Source organism: Bombina bombina, chromosome 3, assembly GCF_027579735.1.
Source record: "Bombina bombina isolate aBomBom1 chromosome 3, aBomBom1.pri, whole genome shotgun sequence".
NCBI lineage: Eukaryota > Metazoa > Chordata > Amphibia > Anura > Bombinatoridae > Bombina > Bombina bombina.
The window spans coordinates 1,028,117,835-1,028,139,621 of record NC_069501.1 but is presented as its reverse complement, the minus strand read 5'-3'; the positions used below and the strand labels follow the sequence as shown (position 1 = coordinate 1,028,139,621).

Here is a 21,787-nt window from a genome sequence, read left to right as displayed (position 1 = left end):
CAGGGATAGTATGAAGTAAAATGTTCTCTTAACCCACTCCGGTTTTAATTGTAGTATCAAGAGTCCCATACATGTCAAAACAGGTACCGAGCGTTCCCAGAAGTTGTAAGAGGTCAGTTTGGCAGGTAAACCCATGATAGAATGCTGGAGATAGATGTAACAGAAGGAATCTCCTGTAATTATACCTCTTAGCCCCAACCACTGTTGTAATGCTTGAGCCGGGCGCTGTAGTGGTAAGACCACTAATTGCCTGTAAGGTAGCGACATTCACAGTAGCTGTTTGAAGCTTCAGCTCCCCGCCCGGACCACCACCACTCTTGAGAATCAAGATATCAGTGTCCAAATCTGTGTGTACCGCGCCCAGAGTTAGCGCTACGTGCCGGGGCCCCAAAGCACCGCAACACTCACCTGCCGCAGTAGTGTGATCCTGCTGAGGGTCTAGGCAAAGTTTGTGTGTAGTTCCAGGGCAGGGAGCCATACGTAAGGACTTGTCAAAGTTCTCCCTATACTCCTTGAGCAAGTAGTCCAGCTGTTGCAGAAATATGGTAGCACCCTCCATATCCATCCTCTCTGTAAGATGTAAGGCGGGCATATTGAGTAAGGCTGTGAGCACTCTTGCAGTGATTAGTGAGGTAACACTGCTCTGTAACGACAGGTCAATAGGAATCACCCGCCGGGGGGGTTGAGAAGATGTTAAAAGTCCTCACTATCTCTTGTAAGTCCGGAGAGATTCAGAGAATTCTGTAGCCACGAGGGTGGGAAGATGGCCGCCGCCAATGTAGATTCAAAACAGAGCTCCGGTCCTGGTTGAGAAAATAGCTCCTAAAAGTAAATTTGGTTTGCACCTTCTGTGAAATAAAGGACCAAGGAATGTTTAGCAAGGTTTTCAGGATGCAATGCTATGCATTGTGATATGAAAAGGTATATTTTTGCAGAATAGGGACCAGAGCAGCAAGCTTGTGCGACTGCTCTCATGGGCTCCGGACTCCGCCCCCCCGGTTTAATATCCCTTTAACTGGTTTTAATGAACATTTTATCATTTTATACTTGAGAATTTCAGACAGATTTAAATAAGAAATGCAAATAAATAAGAAATATGTTTAATTTATTGAGAGTGTTACATGTATTTATGTTCTTGATTTTTCAGAATGCAAGAAGGGTGAGGAGCATTTGCTCCAGTGTAAAGTCATGGATACTGGAGCAGTTCAACAACACAATGCACCTCTTACAGTAAATGAGCAGGTACGTGCTTCCGTTTTTTAACTAGGCTGCCTTTGGAAATTGTTTAGATAACAAAAAAGCATCCAAGCTGCTTTATTCAATATTCTCTCACACCTTTTAATATTGATTAAGAATTTTGTAAATCAGATTGAATAATTATTCCTCTGATTTTATAACTGCTAAAACAATATGTACATCTAATGTGTTTTTCCCTATAAATAGTGTCTATAGGTAAACAAAAAGGGCCATAGTTAAATATATGTGTCTCATGCAATCTTTTTGGTCTTTGCAAGTTGTGGCAAAGAACTGGCAATACTCAAAGAATCTTATTCTCTATTGTCCTTTATAAAGTGTCTGCAAAGGGCAGCCATTTGCAGTTCAGCTATTAGCTTTAGTGCTTTGCTGCCCATTAAAGCAAAATTGTCATACTTAGCCACTGCTGTGAAAGCACACAGTTTGTCAGATCAAATGATTTGCCTCTACATGCATATGTAAATGATGGTTCCTTTAACATTGAACAGAAATGCTTGTATATGAATTCATAAAGTTATGTTTCTACAGACATTTGTTTTATGTTACAGGTGATTGTCATGTCTGGTCATCAGACCATACGTGTGCTAGAAGTTGGTGTTGATACCCCGGTACAGTCTGATGAGTCTGGAAAGGCCTCGGAGTCCTCTGGCCCAGAACCTGAGGACACAAATGATGTGCTATGTCATTCAGAGAATTCATGCACTGAATCTGTAGGTATGAAGCCTCTAATACTATATTTTTATTTACATGGACAATTTAAAAAATTGCAAATTGTAATTTAATTTGAGCTTTTTTGGTACATATTCAGGGCTAGATTATGAGTGGAAAGCTATTTATAGCTCTTGCTCTGCTAGAAGTAAGCTTTTCCTTCCTAAGATAGGGAGAATCCACGGCTTCATTCCTTACTGTTGGGAAATACAACACCTGGCCACCAGGAGGAGGCAAAGACACCCCAGCCAGAGGCTTAAATATCCCTCCAACTTCCTCATTACCCCGTCATTCTTTGTCTTTCGTCACGTTAGGAGGTGGCAGAGAAATGTCAGATGATTCGGAGAGTCCTGAAAAAAGGGTAACTGCCCTTCGAGATAGGACTGGAGTTTTAAGTAGTCATGTCAACCTCTCAGTGAGAGTATTGATGAAAGTTAGATTCAGGAGATGCAGGGAAAGTTTTTCTGCGATACCATCCAGACTACTGCTAACAGCTCCTAAGCAATCAGTGTTGACAAGTTTCACTGCCTGCTTTCACTCAAGTCCATGTCTGGAGTGCTGCCACACTTGAGACTGTCACACTTGAGAGGCTGTGTTCTGTTCCACAGCATGGATCCTGGAGGTAAGATTGTTTCAATTTTTACACATGGTCACAGTGTGGCTCCTTTATAGCTTGATAGGTTCCAGGGTTAATATCCTCTAAAGGGGGTTTATTGAACAGTTGGGGTTGATTAATCCGTGTATTATTTACTTACATGCTGCTTTGTGTGATTTTTTTCCTGGGCTGATAGACTGTGTGTTTTTGGCTGGAACAAACAGGTTTCACTTTTAAGTTTCACTTTCGTTTTTGAAAGTGTTGCACAGCTCCTATTACTTGCTGTACTTGTAATAACAGGGGAAGTACTGTCTTGCACTCCATGTGACCGGGTGTGGTCTATGTTCATTTTCTCCATTTCGGCTGAAACTTGAACCTGAGGAGAGCTTTTTCTCTGTTAACTGTCTGGGTCTAGGAGGTGGTGAGTGCCCCAGCCATTGGTAGTATAAAGGTGCAGTTTTCTATAGTAAAAAAAGTTTTTATTTGTGTACTTCTGTGGGTATAACCTGAGCTATGGAGGACTCTGACATGTTAGAAGGTACTCCTTCTGTACTAAATCATACCTGTTTATATTGTGAGGAGGCCGTGGTTTTCCAGCCTACTCAATTATGTTCCACATGCCTTAACACCGTTATAAAGTCTAAGAAGGTAGACAAGCCTGCTAAGACTCTTAGTCCCTCTGAGCTGTCTACCTCTCAGGACTCATCGTCCCGTGAGATTACTACCCTTGCTACATTGTCCACATTCAGTTCCCCGTAGCACATCTAATCCTCCATCCGGAGGGGGCCTTCTTCCTGCGGACTTTGCCGTGCAGTTACAAACGTCGGTGCCTGCGGCCCTCAGTGCATTACCTCGCTCTAACAAACGCAAGAGAAAGGTTACACATAGCTCTCCTGACCCGGAGTCATCTAAATATTTATCGGATTTAGCTATTATGTCCCAGTTATCCGATGATGAGCTAACCTCTGTAGCTTTAGAGGGTGAAATTTCTGGGTGGGAGTCCTTAGCGTCTAAGCCCTCTGCGAAGGAACCGTCTTTAAGATTTAAAACTGAGCACTTGCATTTTCTATTAAAGGAGGTTCTGTCTACGTTAGAAGTTCCAGAGGCCACGCTGCCTGAAGAACCCATGATACCTAAATTAGACAGATGGTGCTGGATTATTAGCACCATCAGGATTCATGGCCTTTGTGTAATGTCAGGGTGCCAGGAATCAGACTGAGACGAGAAGTGCAAAAATAATCACACCTTTATTAATAACAAAAAATTAATAAAAAGTCCACAAGTAAAATAACAAGCCAGGAGTCAAAACCAGAGCTGGTAGTCAGACGAGCCGAGTCAGGAGCCAAAGCGAATAGTCAGACAAGCCGGAATCAGGAACAAGGAAAACAGCAGAGTCAGGAACAAGCCAGGGATCAGGAACCAGGAAGGACGTCAGACAGCCAGGTTAATATACAGGAACTCTTACAAACAGGTCTGAGACAACGCAAAGGCAAAGCATACTGAACAGAGGCCCTTTAAATAATAAGTGATGACATCACAATTCTGAGACTGCATCCTGTCTCACACAGATGATGCACACCAGTCTGGCCATAAAAGGAAGTGCAGGAAATGTGCAGCTTCCCACACCAAGCACCATAGTCAGCAAGAGAGGTGAGTAAAATGGCTGCCAGCAACACATGGCAAACAAAACAGGGAAACAACCCTGACAGCTACTTCGACTTCCCTATCTTTTTGGTTAAGGAGTGTCATCCACTTAGCTTATGAAACAGTGGGACATCCTGAGAGGATAACGGCTCATTCTACTAGAGCAGTGGCTTCCTCTTTTGCCTTTAAGAACGAGGCCTCTATGGATCAGATTTGTAAGGCGGCTACCTGGTCCTCCTTACATACTTTTGAAATTTTTTACAAGTTTCATGTTTTTGCTTCGGCTGAAGCAGCTTTCGGGAGAAAAGTTTTGCAGGCTGTGGTGTCCTCAGAATAGGGTCTGCCTCTTCCTTTTCGTTCCCTCCCGTTATTCATTCAGTGTCCTCTGGAGTTTGGGTATAGTTTTCCCAACAGTAAGGAATGAAGCCGTGGACTCTCCCTATCTTTGGAAGGAAAACATAATTTATGCTTACCAGATAAGTCCACGGCCCCCGTTCGTTTTTTTGTTGTTGTCTATGGATGGTCCCCTATTATTTATTTTATTTTTCTGGCACCATTTAATGTTTTCTCCTACTTTTCCTTTTTCCCTCGGCAGAATGACTGGGTTAATGAGGAAGTGGTACTGATATTTAAGCCTTTGGCTGGGGTGTCTTTGCCTCTTCCTGGTGGCCAGGTGTTGTATTTCCCAACAGTAAGGAATGAAGCCGTGGACTCTCCCTATCTGGAAGGAAAGGAATTTACCTGGTAAGCATAAATTATGTTTTTGTGCGCGTTCGGTACTGTGTGCATTACAAGTTGAAAGTAAAAAGTTTTAGCTTGCGCGCTAACCCTACCCACGCAAAAAGCCATAGTCAGAATATTACGAACCAATAGAGCATGAAAAGTGGGAAAAACAACCTAACACCCAACAAGTCACACAAACCTGATTGCATTTAACCAAGTGTGCTAAACAGAAAGGAAATATGAATATTTCACATTCCATTGTTCTTCGCATAGAAGAATATGTTGTATTTATTTATAAATACTTATTTTTATATATATATCTGATACGTTTTTGGTAAAATATATATTAATACATTCATATATGCACATATAAATACATATGTACAAACATATAAAGATATAAAGATATATATATATATATTTAGACATGTATATGTATGTAACTCTATGTTAAAGCCCTTTGCAGTCCTTTTCTTTTTCTCTAACACCTGAGACCTCATATCTTTGAGCCCTTATAACTTTTTAAATAATTTTTATTAGATGGTCTTATTATGAGTGTAACTGTACTTTTTAATGTATTTTGTGCAACTTTTTTCTCTTGCGTAACAGTTAACCAGAGCTCTGAAGTTGCGGTATCACAACGCACGCAAACACCCACAATAAACCCCTTATTGCTTGCGCCCAACTGTTAGGGCGTCACTCGTAATTTAGCCCTGATAGGGTTCTGGTAGAATCAATATTTTGTTTTAGGGCATTATATTACTGTACTATAATTTAATTGGTAGTTTGTTTCTATATCTTATTTCTTTAAGTTTTTAAGAGGTTTGTATTAAATGGTCATAAAAATTCAATGCTCTGATGAATTTAAGCATTTTCCTACAGTACCACGGCTTGCCTATAATTATGTGTTTAACATAGTTCACACATAGTTAAAGTGAATGTGAACTTCAATGAATCAGTGCCCGGTTTTTAAAAATATTATTAAAAACAGGGGCACTTTCATTCATAAAACATTACATTGTAGTGGTTTTTTTAAAATACCTTTTTCTGCAGCAAAGCTAGATCTGCGATCCCCCGCACGACGAAACCGGCTTCCTCCAATCATGGCATGCACCCCAGGGTGTCCATCTCGTGAGACCACGCTGTGATTGTAGGAAGCCAGTTTCGTCATTGCTGTGCTAAGTACAGCATGAGAAGCGGGCGGGGGATCGCCGATTCGGCTTTGCTGCTGAAAAAGGTAAGTATTAAACAAAAAAAATGCTGCAATGTAAAGTTTATTGAATGAAAGTGCCCCTGTTTTTAATAGTATTTTTAAAAACCGGTAACTCATTCATGAAACTTTACATTCACTTTAAAGGGACATGAAACCCCCATTTTTTCTTTCATGATTTAGAAAGAGAATGCAATTTTAAACATCTTTCTAATTTACTTATATTATCTAATTTGTTTTATTCTCTTGATATTCTGTGCTGAAAAGCATATCTAGATATGCACAGTAGCTGCTGATTGGTTGATGCACATAGAAGTCTTGTGTGATTGGCTCACCATGTGCATTGCTTTTTCTTCAACTAAGGATATCTAAAAAAAATAAGCAAAATAAATAATAGAAGTAAATTGTAATGTTGTTTAAATTTCTATTCTCTATCTGAATCATGAAAGAAAGATTTTGGGTTTAGTGGCCCTTTAATGTCAACCACAGAGCCACAATACAATGTCAATCCTGAGCTGGAAACTGGCCAGTGAGCCAAATGTAAGCAGCATATGTGTGTAGCTGCCAATCACCAGCCTATGTCCAGCTCAGTGCATTGCTGTTCTAGAGGTGACTTTATCCCCCTTTGTGGGAATTAAACACATAGCTATATGCAAACAATAGTGCAATAAGAAAATACTCCAATGCATTAGAGCATTTTCTTATTGTATTTTTATGTCCCTTTGAACCCAGAGATCTTGGAAATCTCATTAAAGAAACATGATCTTTACAAACTATCAATAAAATTGAACTATAGATGAAAAGCTTTAAGGACTTGAATAAAAGCTTTAAGAATGTGGATCTGTGTTGATAAAAATTATTTATGAAAGTCGCAAATCATTTCATTTTTGCCATTAGACAGTGTCCCATGTTCCCATTTTAAATATTATTCTGCATAAATATTTCATTTTTACTTTGTTTGTCCACCATGTTACACACCTGAGAGTTGAATAGCTGGTTTACATAATTTAGTAGGCATTCCAGTATACTCGTATATATGCCCTAAATCATTATTTATTTAATTGTTCCCATGTTGCTATTAGCAATTAAAAAATACTTTATTTTGTCTCTTCTAGCTATCTTTTTGTTTTTAATTGTTGCTGTAATTAATCATTGAAGTGTAGTGCTGAAGGCAGTAAAATGTGAAGCTGCCATCCAGGCTGCTTTGAGTTGTCATTCATTGACCACAAGAGACAATAATTGAAAACAGTACACTACATGAATTTCAGCAGTTCTGCATTTTATGTATTAATTCATCACTTTTCCTTCTTTGTCCGAAGCAAAGTCTTCTACTGGATTAGTTTCTCCTGCTATCTCATCGTTGCTCACTAATGTGTCAACCCAGCCTCAGCCAGCTCTAGCATCCTTTGCTGTGCAAGCAGCACCCCAGGTAAGTTTCGTATTCACATATTCATTTTAGGCAGCAGTTAATTCTGAGGTAATATGTCCTAACTAAAGCATTTTGGTAAGTCCTTTAGAATACAGGATGTAATCTCCCAGAACAGAATAACATTTTGACCTAGACTTCATAAATTCTGTTGTTAGCAAATAAATTGTTTTAATATAGAAACTGTTCAGAAATGTTACTAAAGAGAAAGTTAATACATTATACATATTAAAATGTCTTGATATTCTTTAATAATAACCCTTTTTTACCTCCCTATCACCTAGAGCCAATTTTAACGCTGAAAAAATGGCAATTTCAGCATAAAAACAGTAACGCAGCCATTATGAGTCTTGTCGGTATAGCAATACCGCAAGCATTTTAGCCTGTAACTCAAAAAAAAATCCTGCACTCAAAAAAAAAAAAAAAAGTTTTTGAGTGGGATTTCCATAGCGCCGGTATTACAAGTTGTGCGGTGAGGCTAACACCCATAAACTACCTATTAACCCTAAACCCCTAAACCGCTGTCCTCCCACATCCCAAACACTATTTAAAATGTATTAACCCCCTAATCTGCCGCACGCCCACATCCCAGCAAATATAATAGTTATTAACCTCTATTCCGCCGCTCCCCGCCGCCGCCGCCACTAAAATAAAGCTATTAACCCCTATTTCCCTATTTATTTTTTTGCGATTTGGGGGGTTTAGGGGTTAATAGGTTTATTTAGTGGCGGTGATGTGGGAGGCCAAAGGTTTAGGGGTTAATAACTTAATTTAGTGGCGACAATGTCGGGGAGCGGCAGAATAGGGGTTAATATCTTTATTATAGTGTGGGCAATGTTGGCGTGCGGGGGAATAGGGGTTAATAACTTTTATTATAGTGCCGGCGATGTCAGGGAGCAGTGGAATAGGGGTTAATAACTTTTATTTGTGGCGGCGATGTCGTGAGCGGCAGATTAGGGGTTAATAACTTTATTTCGGTGTCTGCGATGTCGGGGGCAGCAGATTAGGGGTGTTTAGACAAGGGAAACAATTCATGTAGGAGACTGCGCCTGGTTTTAACATACATGCTACACTATAAAAGGACCCCAAACCCGGATCTTAGATATACAGTACAGATAGATGCAATATAGGAGCGCCAAATTGGCTAATGTATGCTTAACAGGAAACCCAATACGTTAAATAGTGGACTACCACAATTTAGACAAATATTTACTATTAAAATCAAATTAAAAACAGATTTATTTACAAACAGATTGGGATGATGTTCCTAATCCAAATAATAAAAATGAATAGATGATGATAGGTCATAAGAACAATTACTAGAGGTATACAAGTATCAACACTAAACAGATATAAATAAAAATAAATTGATATTGTCATCCAGCAGGGATATATTAGAAATATTATATCCTCTCAGCAGGGATATAACAAAAAGATTATATCCTCTCAGCAGGAAAAAAAGAATTGAGCCAATATGGGTGAACGCGTACACTTGAAAAATATAAAAAATATATTCAAAAATATATATCAAAAATAAGTGATTGGCGTGAAAAATTGTGAAAATGTGAAAAAAAATATATATATATATAATATATAAAAATATAAAAAATCAAATATTAATGTCCAAATTCTGTGTAATTCCAAGTGTCCAAAAAAAAATATATTATTGTATCAAAGTGTCCAAAAGTATATAGGCCTGGTGGATTTATCTATGTTGTATTAATGTCCAGTAGTATGGGATAGAAGAAATTTCTTAGTGGTGTCTGGATATCCCACTGATGGTTTAATGGTACTTTTCCATACAAAATAAACCTAAGAAAGAAACAAGAAAGAAATCTACAATGTACAAAATGCCATTTATAGGTGGAGCTAATTGGTGTATAACTCACCAAATAAATGATCCTGGAGAAATAAAATGCATCACAAATCCTGGTGGGGATATTTCAAAGACATCTTATTTGATTTTTTATAATTTTTATATTTTATATATTATATATATTTTTTATATTTTTTCACATTTTCACCATTTTTCGCCCCAATCACTTTTTTTATATATTTTTATATATTTTTTTTATATTTTTCATGTGTACACGTTCACCCATATTGGCTCAATTCTTTTTTGCCTGCTGAGAGGATATAATCTTTTTATTATATCCCTGCTGAGAGGATATAATATTTCTAATATATCCCTGCTGGAGGACAATATCAATTTATTTTTATTTATATCTGTTTAGTGTTGATACTTGTATACCTCTAGTAATGGTTCTTATCACCTACCATCATCTATTCATTTTTATTATTTGGATTAGGAACATCATTCCAATCTGTTTCTAAATAACTCTGTTTTTAATTTGATTTTAATAGTATTAATTTGATTTTAATAGTACATATTTGTCTAAATTATGGTAGTCCACTATTTAACGTATTGGGTTAGCCAATATTGTGTTTAGACTAGGGGTTTATGTTAGGGAGTAACTTTTTTTCCCCCCCATAGACATCAATAGGTTTGCGTTTCTGAGCTTTTCATTCCACAATCGCAGGTGTTAGTTTTTTTTCTAACACTCTCTCCCCATTGATGTCTATGGGGAAAGCGTGCACGAGCACGTCAAAACAGCCCTTGGCTTTTGTGCGGTATGGAGCTTATCGCAACCATATCCCACGCAAAAGGCGGCTTTTCAGAAACTTGTAATGGTAGCGCTATGGAGGGTGAAATAACGAAACTTTTGTTGCGTTCGTTTTGCACCCTCTATAGCGCAAAACTCGTAATCTAGGCGAATGGCTTGATCAATTTTTTGTCTCACCTACAGCACTACTATTGTTAAATTGTCTGTTAGGTAGAACATCTGGGGTTCAGCCAATGTTATTTTGGGTACATACGGAAAATAAATGAAGAATGCACTTTTTTGCATTTGATTTAGAAGTACTTTTGCAATTCTCTTGTATAATAAAAATGCTTCTAATAAAAGCTATTGCTGATTCATGCCACCTTATGTAGCATACATACATATGCCATGTGTGCTTTCAATAAGAAAAGACAGTGACATATATCACTTTATTGATAAAGTTTATCACATCACCCAGAAGTGATACCAATGGCTCCCTGAGAATGTCTGTAAATGCAAATCTGTTCAACCTGTCATCATGTGCTCTGCAGGTTGCATGCACGTTAAAATATATCAATGAAACAGTGATAGTCAAAGGGACAGTGTGCTGTGATTTTTGTCATGTTTGTTTTTTTTATTCTTTTTATTGAAAGAAGAAAAACAAACATACATGACAATTGTTAGGAGTTACTTCATATTGAGCAGTGTACATTGATACAGTATTAACCAATTAATCAATTGTTAGTGGTAATGCAATATTTGAGTTAGCCAACTCATGTGTTGGATTCTCCCTTTCAAGATTTTATATCTTAAAGGGATAGGAAAGTCAAAATTAAACTTGCATGATTCAGATAGAGCATGTAATCTTAAGACACTTTTAAATTCACTTCTATTTTCATATGTGCTTTGTTCTCTTGGTATCACTTGTTGAAAATGAATACGCACATATCCTACACTAGTGGGAGCTGGCTGCTAATTGGTGCCTGCACACATTTGTCTCTTGTGATTGGCTAACTGGATGTGTTCAGCAAGCTGTCAGTAGTGCACTGCTGTTCCTTCAGCAAAGGATAACAAGATAATGAAGCAAAATTGATAATAGAAGTAAATTGGAAAGTTGTTTAAAATTGTTTGTTCTATCCAAATCATGAAAGAAAATGTTGGGGTTTTCTATCCATTAAAATACAATCCTTATATAACAAACAGTAACTAACCAATGAAATAAACAGGAAGCACATATAGATTTCACATATAGATTTTCTGCCAAAGGGGGGTAGTTATCAAGTCGTCTACTTTTCTGGCTTCGCCGGCCCAATACGCCCGCCTAAGCTCGCCTACCTTCGCCGCCGCGGACCTGAAAAAATACGCCTAAGTTATCAAATAAAGCTGTCAAAAAGCTGCGGGGCGATGAGCAGCGGACTGTGACAGTTATCACTCATCCGATCTCGCTGCTCTTTGGCTTTTTCCCAGCTTTATTGCTAGCCTGTCACTAAGCACTCACACTAAACTACACTGTTCTATCCCTATACCGGCGCCCCCGGAGCCTCCCGCAACTCAATAAAGTTACTAACCCCTAAATCGCCGCTCCTAGACCCTGCCGCAACTCTTATAAATGTATTAACCCCTAAACCGCCACTCCCGGACACCGCTGCCACCTACAGTATACCTAGTAACCCCTATCCTGCCCCCCCTACACCGTCGCCCTCTATTATAAAGTTATTAACCCCTATCCTACTGATCCCGCACCTCTCCGCAACTAAATAGTTTAACCCCTAAACCGCCGCTCCCTGAACCCGCCGCAACCTATATTAAACCTATTAACCCCTATCCTGCCCCCCCTACACCGTCGTCACCTATAATAAATTTATTAACCCCTAATCTGCCTCCCCTACACCGTCGCCCCCTATAATAAATTTATTAACCCCTATCCTGCCCCCCACTACGCCGCCGCCACTGTAATAAAATTATTAACCCCTAAACCTAAGTCTAACCCTAACGCCCCCCTAACTTAAATATTAATTAAATAAATCTAAATAAATTAACTCTTATTAACTAAATGAATCCTATTTAAAACTAAATACTTACCTTTAAAATAAACCCTAATATAGCTACAATATAAATAATAATTATATTCTAGCTATCTTAGGATTTATTTTTATTTTACAGGTACCTTTCAATTTATTTTAACTAGGTACAATAGCTATTAAATAGTTATTAACTATTTAATAGCTTACCTAGCTAAAAGAAACTGAAATTTACCTGTAAAATAAATCCTAACCTAAGTTACAATTACACCTAACACTACACTATACTTTAATAAATTATTCCTATTTAAAAATAAATACTTACCTGTAAAATAAACCCTAAGATAGCTACAATATAATTAATAATTATATCGTAGCTATCTTAGGATTTATATTTATTTTACAGGTAACTTTGTATTTATTTTAGCTAGTTAGAATAGTTATTAAATAGTTATTAACTATTTAATAACTACCTAGCTAAAAGAAATACAAAATTACCTGTAAAATAAATCCTAACCTAAGTTACAATTAAACCTAATACTACACTATCATTAAATTAATTAAATAAATTGAATCTTCCTCCCGCCGACGCGGAACCTCCTTCTTCACCGACGGACTACGACGAATGAAGGCTCCTTTAAGGGACGTCATCCAAGATGGCGTCCCCTCAATTCCGATTGGCTGATAGGATTCTATCAGCCAATCGGAATTAAGGTAGGAAAAATCTGATTGGCTGATGGAATCAGCCAATCAGATTGAGCTTGCATTCTATTGGCTGTTCCGATCAGCCAATAGAATGCGAGCTCAATCTGATTGGCTGATCGGATCAGCCAATCGGATTGAACTTGATTCTGATTGGCTGACTCCATCAGCCAATCAGAATATTCCTACCTTAATTCCGATTGGCTGATAGAATCCTATCAGCCAATCGGAATTGAGGGAACGCCATCTTGGATGACGTCCCTTAAAGGAGCCTTCATTCGTCGTAGTCCGTTGGTGAAGAAGGAGGTTCCGCGTCGGCGGGAGGAAGATTCAAGACCCGGCTTGGAAGATGACATTGCCCGGATAGAAGACCTCTTCAGCGCCTCTTTGAAGATGACATCGGCCGGATCGAAGACTTTTCTTCAGCGCCGCCTGGATGATGACTTCATCGGATGGAAGATTTCTTCAGCGCCGCTTGGAGGATTAACTTTTTCCGCTCCGGATGTCCACTTCGTTTCCATCGCTGCTCGGCTGAGTGAAGACAAGGTAGGATGATCTTCAGGGGATTAGTGTTAGGTTTTTGTAAGGGGGGTTTGGGTTAGATTAGGGGTATGTGGGTGGTGGGTTTTAATGTTGGGGGGGTTGTATTTTTCTTTTACAGGCAAAAGAGCTGTTTTCTTTGGGGCATGCCCCCACAAATGGCCCTTTTAAGGGCTGGTAAGGTAAAAGAGCTTTGAACTTTATTTAATTTAGAATAGGGTAGGGCATTTTTTTATTTTGGGGGGGTTTGTTATTTTATTAGGGGGCTTAGATTAGGTGTAAGTAGCTTAAAATTGTTGTAATATTTTTAACATGTTTGTAACTTATTTTTTTATTTTTTGTAACTTAGCTTTTTTTATTTTTTGTACTTTAGTTAGTTTATGTAATTGTATTTAATTGTAGTTATTTGTAGGTAGTTTATTTAATTAATTTAATGATAGTGTAGTATTAGGTTTAATTGTAACTTAGGTTAGGATTTATTTTACAGGTTATTGTGTATTTATTTTAGCTAGGTAGTTATTAAATAGTTAATAACTATTTAATAACTATTCTAACTAGCTAAAATAAACACAAAGTTACCTGTAAAATAAATATAAATCCTAAGATAACTACAATATAATTATTAATTATATTGTAGCTATCTTAGGGTTTATTTTACAGGTAAGTATTTATTTTTAAATAGGAATAATTTATTAAAGTATAGTGTAGTGTTAGGTGTAATTGTAACTTAGGTTAGGATTTATTTTACAGGTAAATTTCAGTTTCTTTTAGCTAGGTAAGCTATTAAATAGTTAATAACTATTTAATAGCTATTGTACCTAGTTAAAATAAATTGAAAGGTACCTGTAAAATAAAAATAAATCCTAAGATAGCTAGAATATAATTATTATTTATATTGTAGCTTATTAGGGTTTATTTTAAAGGTAAGTATTTAGTTTTAAATAGGATTCATTTAGTTAATAAGAGTTAATTTATTTAGATTTATTTAATTAATATTTAAGTTAGGGGGGCGTTAGGGTTAGGGTTAGACTTAGGTTTAGGGGTTAATAATTTTATTACAGTGGCGGCGGCGTAGTGGGGGGCAGGATAGGGGTTAATAAATTTATTATAGGTGGCGACGGTGTAGGGGGGGCAGATTAGGGGTTATTAAATTTATTATAGGTGGCGACGGTGTAGGGGGGGCAGGATAGGGGTTAATACATTTAATATAGGTTGCGGCGGGTTCAGGGAGCGGCGGTTTAGGGGTTAATACATTTATTATAGTTGCGGTGGGCTCCGGGAGCGGCGGTTTAGGGGTTAATATGTATAGAGTAGCTTGCGGTGGGCTCCGGGAGCGGCGGTTTAGGGGGTAATAACTTTATTTAGTTGCGGCGGTGTAGGGGGGGACAGATTAGTGGTGTTTAGACTCGGGGTACATGTTAGGGTGTTAGGTGTAGACAGCTCCCATAGGAATCAATGGGATGTCTGTCAGCAGCGAACTTGTACTTTCGCTATGGTCAGACTCCCATTGATTCCTATGGGATCCGCCGCCTCCAGGGGTGGCGGATTGAAAACCAGGTACGCTGGGCCGTAAAAGTGCAGAGCGTACCTGCTAGTTTTTTGATAACTAGCAAAAGTAGTGAGAATGTGCCGCACTTGTGTGCGGAACATCTGGAGTGACGTAAGAATCGATCTGTGTCGGACTGAGTCCGGTGGATCGAAGCTTACGTCACAAAATTCTACTTTTGCCGGTCTCGAGCCTTTGATAACTAAGGCGTATCAGCCTCGCCACAAATACGCTGCGGAATTCCAGCGTATTTGAGGTTGACGGCTTGATAACTAGGCCCCAAAATGTTTTGTGCAACAAGTGGGTCTACAATTCAAAATTATCTACCAAGGACAGAACCCAGCATGTGGAGAAAAAAAGGGGGGGGGAGTGGAGGGCTATCCTTAAATGTCAATATATTTCACGTAGGTGAGAATATGTGAGACCATTCTCCCCTTAAAGGGACATTAAACATCTGATAAAAATTGCTGAAACCTACTTTTTCTTATTAAACAAAATAAAGTAATCACTGCTGCCTATTTTATCTGTTCCTCTTAGCCCAAACTTTTGAAGGAGATTGTTTTAAAATACAGTGTTGAGGCAGTGCTTGATTTCCTATGTAAGCTGCCATATTGTAGCGTGCGTTACAGGGCTCAGTAGTCACATGATACACACACCATATTATCTATGCATACACAGTACTTAGAGGAAGGAATCACATCTCTCTCTCCCTGCAGCGTGTGAGCTGCAGTGTCTGAAAAGTTATTTCTCAGTGAGGGTATAAATATATTTAATTTCCCTGTTAATGTATAGATAATGCATACGATCCTTGCTAAACGTCTTATGCTGGGTGTCAGTCCTTAGTGATTTACATTCAGGAGGAGAGGTCATGAAAAGAAGAAGTCTTTTGAACTAATGATATGCAGCATGCAGTCCGTGGGAGCTTCCTCCTCCCTATCCCCCTTCCTCCCAGAGCAGTCAGTAGTTTTACAATAATAACACAGGAACCTGCTCTGGTAAGTGCTTACTGAGCATAAAACTTTACGGACAGAGTTTGAGGAGAGAAAAAAACCTGTGTGTGTGGGGGGAGTTAAAAACATAAACACAGTAGTTATAAGTATTTTATTTAAATTTCTGCATAACATGTTTTATATACATTAACAGGGAAATGAAATATATTTATACCCTCACTGCTCACATGCTGCAGGGAGAGAGAGATGTGATTCCTTCCTCTAAGTACTGTGTATGCATAGATAATATGGTGTGTGTATCATGTGACTACTGAGCCCTGTAACGCACGCTACAATATGGCAGCTTACATAGGAAATCAAGCACTGCCTCAACACTGTATTTTAAAACAATCTCCTTCAAAAGTTTGGGCTAAGAGGAACAGATAAAATAGGCAGCAGTGATTACTTTATTTTGTTTAATAAGAAAAAGTAGGTTTTTGGGATTATTAGAAGTCAGGTGTTAAGGGTCCCTTTAAGGAGTCTTCTATGAATATGGTGGTATCTCAAAATGGTAAAAGAATTTGTCTCTGTATTTGTAGCTCAAATGTTAGGATTAGTCTGTGCCATTTTCTTAGGTAAAGATTTATTCCATTTTGTATATCTACTCTCACATCCAATTATTCGGTGAACAACTGTAGTTTTAACATATTTCTTAACTTAAAAAGAGAGGGTGCTATCCTCTTAATCCACTGTTTGAAGATACATTTTCTGGCAATTAAAATTATCAAGCTTAATACAGAGTCAAGTTATCTATGCTGCGATTACCACTGCATAAATAATATGCTGTCTGATTGTAGTGTAATTGGTATATTAATTTTTTTGTGAATCCAGTATTGGGTTTTGCTCCAAAATTGTCTTATTGTTGGGCATGTCCACATATAGTGCATTAGGTTTGTGGAGTCTAAGGAGCATTTAGTATATTTATTAAGCCAATTAGTTGCCCATTAGGCCATTCTTCTTGGCGTCAGATATGCCCTGGGAAGTATCCGAACCTGGGATTCTCTGAATACTGCAGACAAGGTGGCTTTCCTTGTTTTTTCTGAGCTGTCTTGAGCCTCCATCCACGTAATCTCTCAGACTCCTTCCCTCTCCTCTCCTATTAAGTGCAGTGGCTGGAGAAGTTGCAGGTGTTTTTGTAAAAAGTAGGGATGCCCCGAAATGAAATTTCTGGACCGAAACCGATACCGAAAATTCAGGATGCCCTTGGCTGAAAAACTAAACGAAACCATTTTTTTTTCTTTTTTAACTACAGTGTGTGTGTGTGTGTAGCTGAGAGAGCTTGTAGGCGGGAAAGCTCCAACAAATGGGCGTGGTCACTTGTACTGTAGGGCGTGATCTGCAGTCAAACTGGTGGAGCTCTACAAGGGAGGTGGACATGTGTTTTGTTTTTGAGTGTAGTTATCCATGCGATGGGCGTGGCTGCACCTGATCGCCTCTCATTGTATCTCCACCTAGTTCCTGGTTCGGGTCTCACACTGACCCATCAGATTATATGTCCAGAGCCTCAAATGGAGTCTGCCTGTCACCTATCACCAGGACTACCGGACTTAGCTATGACCTTACGTGCAAGGTGGTTATAGAAAGTTACTGTGCTTTTTTTGTATACACTGTCTGGTGGGTGCTAATTTGTACCAACTGTGTGCGAGCTTGGGGCTTATGCATATATAGTGTGCACGCATATTTGCCTCAAGCGAATAGAATGTCTACGAACAAGAGGCTGATGTATGAGCACTGTATATAAGGCTTATACATATTCACTGTGTGTGCTTAGGGCTGTGTCTGATAATATCAAGTGTTTATAAACATGTTACTTATGCCCCTTTGAATACTGTATTCAGAACTTTGGTTTCCTTCTAAAAAAAAAAAAAGGGCACTGCTGGTTTCAAATATCATTATTATTAAGGATAGACATGTAACTCAATAGAACAGGGGAGGGCTGTACATTTTTAGCCATTTTGGTCTGAAATTGGGCCGAAATTGGAACTGCACATTTTCGGTGGCCCAAATTTTGGTGTATCGCTAGTATTATTCTTTATTTAGTTCTGTGTAACAGAATCAGATTTTTTTATTTTTTTTTACCAATTATCAAAATAAAGTATAGTCCTAGAAAACTATTATTATATGCAAAACAGTAAGTCAAGGAATGAACTCAAACAGCAGCTCTAGGCTGGCATCAAATTTGAAATGTGCTACACAATAATTTTACCGAAAATAAAAGGCAAAAAAAACCGAAAACCGAAATAACCAAAAATGCCATTTTCGGCCAAAACTTTCTGTGGCCGAAATTTCGGTGCATCCCTAGTAAAAAGACCTGGTATATTTCAGAAAGAGAGAACCTGCCCATTTTATAGAAGGCCTGTGTAAGCCAAAAGGGAGATACATCCCAAATGTATGCATTGTCTCTGACCAGTACCCCCACATAGTGACATAGCTGAAGGTAGGCGTAAAAATGAGTGTTTGGGAGATTATATTCCCTTTGCAAAGAGGCAAATGTTTTTATTGAGCGTGTCAGTGGATCTAATATAGTAGTGATAGTGCTTAGGCCTCGCTTCTCCCATTGTGAGAAAGGCAGCGTATCAGTTCCCACAGGGAAATCTGGGTTTCAACCAATAGGTAAGTATGTAGAAGTGTGGCAGGACTTCTTCAGAAACTTATGTGCTTGATGCCATGCTCTTTGCGGGTCCCTATAGAGTAGGTTGAAACCTATATTTTTTATGTTTTTAAGGTTAGATATACGAGGGAGGTCGGCTAGAGATATACCACCAAAGAATGCCTGTTCCAAATTGTGCCTATAAAAAAATGTGTGCCTGCTTGCCAAGCTAAAACCAGAAGAATCAAGGCTGCCCAATTTTATAGCCTGAAGTCTGGGAGGGCCAGACTACCATTAAGATAACACACACTTAGTTTATCTGCAAATATACAAGGTTTTCCACCTCTCAATATAAAATAGCGTGCCGCTGAATTCAGCAGCTTCACATCAACTTTAGTTAGTAGTAGGGGTAACATAAGTAGTAGGTTTAATAAACGAGGTAGAACCACCATCTTAAGAAGACCTTCCAGCAAGTGATAATCGGGGTGATTTCCAGCTTCTCATCAGGTTATGAAGTTTAGAGCATAAAGAGGTAATGTTTGTAGTATAAAGCTTGTTAGGATTAACTGAGATCTGTATACCAAGATAAGTTATAGTTTGTTTAGCAACAGTAAAAGGATATTTGGAATCTTACTTCTCATTCCGTTGCAACCATAGGATTTCTGATTTTTACATGTTTATTTTGTAGCCAGAGAAAGAGCCAAAGTCCTGTAGAGCCACCAAAATGGGTGTAATATGTGTCTTTGGATCTTGTACGAATAATGCATGTCATCTGCGTATAGAGCAAGATGTTTGGGAGCCCCTGCAATATCATTACCAGGGAAAGTCTGTTGTAGTTTGATTGCCAGTGGCTCTAGGGCCAGGTTAAAAAGGAGGGGGGGATAGGGGGCAACCCTGCCTGGTACCCCTCTGAAGATGTACAGTGGGGGAAAACATGACACAAATATTATATATTGGGGAGCTATAAAGATTTTTAATAAATGACAAAAAAGGACCAGCGAAGTTAAATTTGAGCATGGTTGAGAAAAGGTGTTCCCTCTCTACTTGATCAAAGGTCTTCTCTGCATCCAAAGACAGCAGGAAGGCCTCCAGTATTTTTGCTGTTTTGTCTCTTATTACAAAAATGCTGGACTACTTGTAAAACTCATCGCACATTAACTACAGAGGAGTGAGCGAACATGAATCCTGTTTGGTCTTCGTGAATTAAATTCAATAGGAAAATTTTTAACCGTTCTGCTAGAAATTTGGTCAGAATTTTATAGTCTGATTTCAGTAGAGAAATCGGTCTGTATGATTCAGAGAGAAGACTATCTTTCCCTGGCTTGGGGATCAGAGTTATATATGCTGCCGAAAATGTAGGTGCTGGAGACCCCTCTCTCTGGAGGTATCTGGAGAAAAGATCAAGGGTATTGGCATTAATTGAGGTTTGAGCATTCTATAGAATTTGATGGGTAAACTGTCAGGACCTGCAGCTTTTCCTAAGGAAAGCGACATTATAGTTTTATCCACCTCCTCTCTAGTGATAGGCGCATTTAATTTGTCTAGTTGTTCATCCGATATTTGCGGTAGGGAATTTGAATTCCAGAATGGTTGTTGGGTTTAAACCGAGGTTAGTGGGCTACTGGAATAGAGAGTAAAACAGTAGGATGTGAATTCCTCACATCTTTAAGCGTAGCAATATTTCTGGTGGAAGTTTTTATGTTGACTAGCGAGGCCAACAGCTTGCCCGATTTATCACCTATCTATAGTATCTACCTCTAGTTGTCAGGGTTTGGGACGCCTGGTAGGTTAGCAAAGCATCATATTCCCTTTTAATCAACATGTATTTTTGATAGTGCAGTCTAGTAGGTGTAGTACGATATGTAAGATAATCTGCAGCTAACCTGTCTCTCAGCTGTTCCAATCTTTCTGTGTTCCTTTTTTTCCTACGCGATAAGTAGGCTAGAATATTTAGTTAGAACCACTTTTGCTGTGTTCCAGAAAAGTTCCAGTGTCGATAAGTGTTGTGCGTTATTGTTGCTAAAGTCATCCCAGCATTCCACTAGATGATTTTGAACCAGATATTGTGGAAATCTAAAGGTTCGCCTAGTACTATGAGGTGTGTCATTATGTCATTATCTACAAAAAGTCCTATAGGAGTATGGTCAGAGACAATTTTCCTCTTTTTTTTTTTTAAATGTATTCTCAGTGATAAAATTTACCTGCTGGAGTGTATTACATTTTCTTTCATATGATGGTAGGAGTCCATGAGCCTTGACGTGTGGGATTAAGCTTTTAAGCCCCACCTCCAAGGAGGAAGGCGAAGATTAGAGGTTTCTATGTTGACAGGAGTGCTCAGACTTATGTGAGATCCGTTACCCATTTGGATTGCATTCTGGGATATAGGAGTACTTGGTTATTGGCACAATATTTCCTTATGGGATTGCAGCCATATTCCACCTCAAGGTGTCGCGGGGACTTGTTGCTTAGCCTCCTCCTGTGGGATCATTGTGTACTCCTCTGCTATATCCTCTGCTGTTATTTTCACAGCACTGGATGGACTTTCTACTGAATACAGCTTCTTCTGGTAAGATCAGTCGAGTGGGTGCTGATGTCAGGTAAGTGAATTGCACTCACATAGCCCACAGGCTATCTGTAGATACACTATGTAAGTATAGCATAGCTAGGGGATCTATGTGACTCTTTTAGACTCTGTGAAATGTTTTTAGTGCTTACAATCATATTACTTATATTGTATACTATTAAGAGATGGGCTTGTGCACACAACTATTGCTTATTCACCTCAGGGTGCTAATATTTTTTATTTTTGCTCAATTTTCTAATTTGTGTAACTGTGCCTTTAAGAAACTGCCACTGACAGGGAAACACTCATTCTCTTCAGAACTCAGTAGCGGTTAAGCTCGGCTGGATTATTACACAGGAATTTCAACTATAATTATAAGATTTTGCAAGTTAATTGTTTTGTAATAGTTTTATTAAGATGTTTTTATTAAGTTTTATTAAGATGTTTTGAGCACATTAAGAGGTACGGCACTGTAAACAAAGCACAACAGGCTTCTTCCCACCAGCATTTATCATGCTTTTCTTCTTTTTCTGCCGGTGGCCATTTACTCAGCAGCTACAGAAGTTGTTCTCGAGCTGCTGAGATACTTTGTAGTTTTTACTTGTGGGTTCTACTGTAAGTTGCTATGGAGCGGATAAATACCCTAAATACCAAGAGCTTTCATGTGGGTTAA

The 21,787-nt window shown here is 38.6% G+C and overlaps 1 protein-coding gene across 1 annotated transcript in view; it reads left to right on the top strand.

The window, feature by feature from the left end:
* The window catches only part of POU6F1 (POU class 6 homeobox 1), a 392,830-nt gene that overhangs the window by 143,476 nt on the left and 227,567 nt on the right, over positions 1-21,787 (top strand). Inside the window, exons 2-4 of the mRNA XM_053708223.1 lie at positions 1,148-1,242; positions 1,803-1,968; positions 7,454-7,563. Coding sequence (XP_053564198.1) covers positions 1,189-1,242; positions 1,803-1,968; positions 7,454-7,563 — 330 coding nt within the window. The 5' untranslated portion in view covers positions 1,148-1,188. The remainder of the gene's footprint in view (positions 1-1,147; positions 1,243-1,802; positions 1,969-7,453; positions 7,564-21,787) is intronic.